Consider the following 4,516-nt stretch of genomic DNA (forward strand, 5'->3'; position numbering starts at 1 on the left):
TTTTTTGGATATGTTTCATAACAGTAAAGTAGAAAACATTTTTTTTTTTCAAAATTGTCTGTCTTTTTCCCTCTGTATAATAATTAAAAAAAAAAAAAAAAACAGTGTTAGTCAAAACTTTGAAAAAAAATTATATAAATTTAATTTTGGCACATTGTTGCATGACCAAGCGATTGCAGTTAAAGTAGCACAGTGCTGAATAGCAAAAAAAAAAATTTGTCCTGGTCATGAAGAAGGTAACACTTTCTGGAAGTCAAATGGTTAAAGAAACAAAAACTGTTCTGTCTTTCCAAGCTAAGCATTGAAAGTGTGATCTCTGTAACTTACAGTTGTGGTGAGATAGCGATAACTCCAATCCTAGTTGAATATCACAGGCAGTGACTATATCAGATGACACCTTGTAGACCTTGTGAAGTTTATTCCATAATCTTACAACAGATATTATTAATTTATTTCCTGGCTAAATTGATTGATTTAATTTATTCCAGAATCTTACAACAATAATTGTCCGATAGGTCAAAAGATCATAATGTGATCTGCTTCATGACATGAGGATTGAAGCTGAAATGCCTTAATGGGAAAAGGGGTGGAGCTATCTATACAACATGAACTAAACCAGAGGAAAGGGAGGAGCAGAGAAAAAATATAGAGAACACTTAAAGGCATATGACAGTCATGTGAAACATGACAAAAACACACAACACATGACACGCAATAGCTATACAGACACCTGCCTATATCTATGGGCAACTGTTTTGTTATCTTCCCTTTTGGAAACCAATGAAAATATTGAAATAAAAAAAACTTTTCTTGGTATTGTCTTCCAGGAGTTGTTTGGCCAAGTATTGCACCAATCAGATTCTCCACCATGGGAGGACCCATCATAGATCTCTCACATTTGACTCCCCCTAGCAGGGGCGGATGGACAACTCATGGGGCCCCTGTGTCCTCACCCACACCCAAAAAAGTCTATGAAAAGGTATCAGGGGCATCTCATGTGGCCCCCTACTAACCCCGGGCCCTCGGGCAGTGCCCGAGTGCTCGATTAGTCAGTCCGCCCCTGCCCCCTAGATATAATTATAAAACCTCCTAATACCCATAAAGCAGCATGGAGGGGCTCGGTGAAGGTGGCGGTGAAGGTGTGGAGGTGTCGGATGGGGCCACACAGACCATAAAAAGAGATCTGTCCAGCCTCGTAATCCAGTTCTATCCTGACTCTTTTACAGGAGACATTGGCAGGCAATGGAATCTCCTTCCGGTCATGCATCGCCGAGTACCGACTACAACCCCACTTCTCCAAACACCAGGACTTCTTATTACAACCAATCAATGACTGATCTCCCCTCTTATCTATACTGGGGTAACTCATCCCGACTCTCCAGATCCCGGACCCCCTGACATCCACCTCCCAGTAATGTCGCCCGGATGAGAAACTCTGACTGCTTAACACCTGAGGACACTTAAATCTCTTCGGTGTTTCTGGACGATTCTGATAGGATGACCAGGATGCCGTTTTCCCATCAGTTGACATATGTAGATTATTACCAGCTGTGCTCAGATCCAGTATAATGTCTGCAACCCCCGACACCCCTAATATTCGTTGCACAGCCCAAATCTTTGGTTTTCCAGCTTGGCGTTGTGGTGGATCTACGGGGAGGATGGGTTGGGGGCATGGTCTGAATAGTTCAGCCTTGATCTGATCTATGTTCCTTTTGCCTAAAGTTGAATAGCAAGGCGTCTGTACATTGACCCCCGACATGATATCCGATAAACCTGTGTGTAATGTCTGTGAGATCCCCGCCACATCAAGATCTCCTCCATCATGGAGGAGTTTATCATGTGTGTCTGTGTCCTCCTCATCTCCATCCTCAGTATCACACAAGTCACCTGTGTTTGATTCCTGTAGGACAGTCATGTTACACAGCATCTCAATGTGACTCATCTTCCCGGACAGCTTGACCTTCTTTATTTCCAGCTGTTGGATCATATCGGAAAGTGATAGAGAGATCCTCTCTGCCTGCCTGGATATATCAACCAGGACTGTCTTCTCCAGGTCTTCCAGATGTCTCCTGAGGTCTCTGAACAGGGCAGTGACTCTCTCGGTTTCATCCTCTGCTTTATCTTGTACGTTCTTCTTGCGTTCCTGCAGACTCTGGGCTCTTTTCTCCATTTCCTCTCTCTTGGACATCAGTTTGGGCAGAGCACTTCTCAGTGTCTTCTTCTTCATCTCAGAGGCCTCCTCCAGAGTCTTCACAGTTTCCACAATGTTACACACTGTTAGGTTCCTCCACAGCGCAGGCCGCTCCTGGAACGTTTTTCTGCAATAGGGACAGGAATAACCTCCAGATCCCTCCTGTGTATTCAGCCCATAAGCAATACAGTCCCTGCAGTAGTTGTGTCCACATTTCAGCATTACCGGATCTGTATAAATGTTTAGACAGATGGAACATTGCAGCTCCTTTTCTAGATGAGAAGACGCCATCGCTGAAAGCAGAAGACTGAAATGTGAAGTTTGAACTTTCTCTCTTATACATATAGAATATAATGCGCAGAGTCCAGGAATCCATAAAAGTCAGGCTAATAAATTTGGTTGATGGTTTTACCATGCTTTGCATATTATCATTGCACTTTGAACCTCTCTACCTCTCTGTAGAATGATCCTGAGTGACAAGAGAGAGCAAAGGGTGTGCTCCAAGTTTATGTACACAGGGATCGTGTAACCATATAATCTGAGACAGCTTGAGTTTTCTCTGCAGCAATGTTTTATCAAATCACATAATATGAACTGTCCGTGTTACCCCAGATACACCAGGGCCATCTTTATAGCATCATGGGTGCCTGACATCGGTGGACTGACAAGTCATGGGGCCCCTGGGCAATAGGGGATTATGGGGCCCCTGTATCCTCGCCCACACCCAAAAAAAGCCTATGAAAAAGCTAATGAAAAGGTACCAGGAGAATCTCATGGGGCCCCCTACTGGGGCAGGGCCCGAGTGCTCGAATGGTCAGTTCGCCCCTGGTGCCTGAGCAAAGGGGTCCTGTCAGGAATGGACTTGCCAATGGTGGTGGGACTCAGCTGCCTTGTGGGCTGCAGTACCAAGGCTGGCCAGCGGGTGCTCTCAGCAGCCAGAATCTCACTCCTGCAATCAGGCCATCACCTGAGGCTGATTGCAGGAGGTGTATTTAAGCAGGACCAGGCCTGTGATCAGTGCCTTGGTGTATAGTTTCCCTTGGCCCCTGTATCCTTATCCTGCCTGCTTGAATCCTGACTCTGCATGAACTCCGCCTGTACTGACCTCGGCTATTCCTGACTACTCTTCCGCCTGCTCCTTGTACCTTGTCTGCCCGTTTGCTACCGACCCGGCCTGCCCAACTACGTTTAGTATTGTTCTTATTGTTATCTGTTGGAGGTTTGGTTTGTTTGCACTGTGTTTATGTATTGTTTAGTCTTGAATAAATTGTATTGTTTATACTATACCTGAAGCCTGCGTTTCCCTGTGTCAGTCCACACACCTCTGGTCATACCTGGAGCCCTGACAGGTCCACTGGAGCCCCTACCAGCCTGCCCAAATATACGCAGCTACTCTCATGAATTAAAGAATAAATAGTTGATAGAATTAAATGTATATACATACACACACTCCTATATATAGTGGGTTAGCTCAGGTGGGGGATCACCTTCCCTGGGAAAAAGGTGACCACACAGCAGGCTTTCTTAAAAATCTGACCGGTTGTCAGTTTTATTCAAAGGTTTGCAAAATATCAAAACAAACAAAACAGTAAAATAAACCCTCGCCATCCAGGCACTAACTAAACATAGACATTGTCCTATCTCACTGATGAAGGGCTTCTCCCTGCCACCAACCAAAACAAAACCATAAGCAAACCTTTTTCCTTGTTTGTGTAACACACACCTTCATGTACAGCTCTCTCAGGAATGGCTCTCTGAGTCCCAGGCCACAAGCAGATCCTTGCTCCAGCCCTACCTTATTTATACCACCTCTTGGTGGTCATCAGTGGAGCACAAGATCCGATCCAGAACCACCTCTGCCATTGTGGCCCCAAAAACCCGGAGTGGATGTCACCTTACACTCCCAAGTATGATCGCATGTGAGGTGACACATAGCAAGTGTGCATCAATCACCTCGCCGTTCATACTGTCACAATATATATACACATATACATACACACACATACATATACAGTTGTGTACAAAATAATATCAGTCAGACATCACTAACCGGATCAATCACTGTTTTTGGTAGAAATGATATCTCTACATGGCAAATAATTTCCTAGCAGGTGTAGTAGAGTAATAGAAATCCAACAGACCCGACAGTCATGACATGTATGCTGCTGATTCTGTGTCATTGAATCACTCATTGAAAGGGGCGTGTTCAATATAATAGCCGTGTGGAGTTCTATTAGTGAGGTCATTCATTCTTTGAAAAACAGGTGGCAATGATTGCCCTTATTTAAAGAAGGAAGGCAGCAAATGTTGTACATGCTGGTTACA

The 4,516-nt window shown here is 44.4% G+C and overlaps 1 protein-coding gene across 1 annotated transcript; it reads right to left on the reverse strand.

The window, feature by feature from the left end:
• Window positions 1-398: 398 nt before the first annotated feature.
• On the reverse strand, window positions 399-2,482 carry LOC149433052 (E3 ubiquitin-protein ligase TRIM39-like). Its single transcript, XM_089664707.1, has one exon. It carries the CDS (start codon window positions 2,480-2,482, stop codon window positions 1,046-1,048), a length of 1,437 nt encoding a protein of 478 aa, XP_089520833.1. The 3' UTR covers window positions 399-1,045.
• Window positions 2,483-4,516: the final 2,034 nt, after the last annotated feature.

This window comes from Staurois parvus, unplaced genomic scaffold (assembly GCF_062004578.1).
Source record: "Staurois parvus isolate SC_StPar_1 unplaced genomic scaffold, SC_StPar_1.0 ptg002004l, whole genome shotgun sequence".
Taxonomy (NCBI): Eukaryota; Metazoa; Chordata; class Amphibia; order Anura; family Ranidae; genus Staurois; species Staurois parvus.

Bases quoted from the DNA above. Each gene is read 5' to 3' on its own strand.
- LOC149433052 (XM_089664707.1), bottom strand. From the start codon at position 2,482: ATGGCGTCTTCTCATCTAGAAAAGGAGCTGCAATGTTCCATCTGTCTA.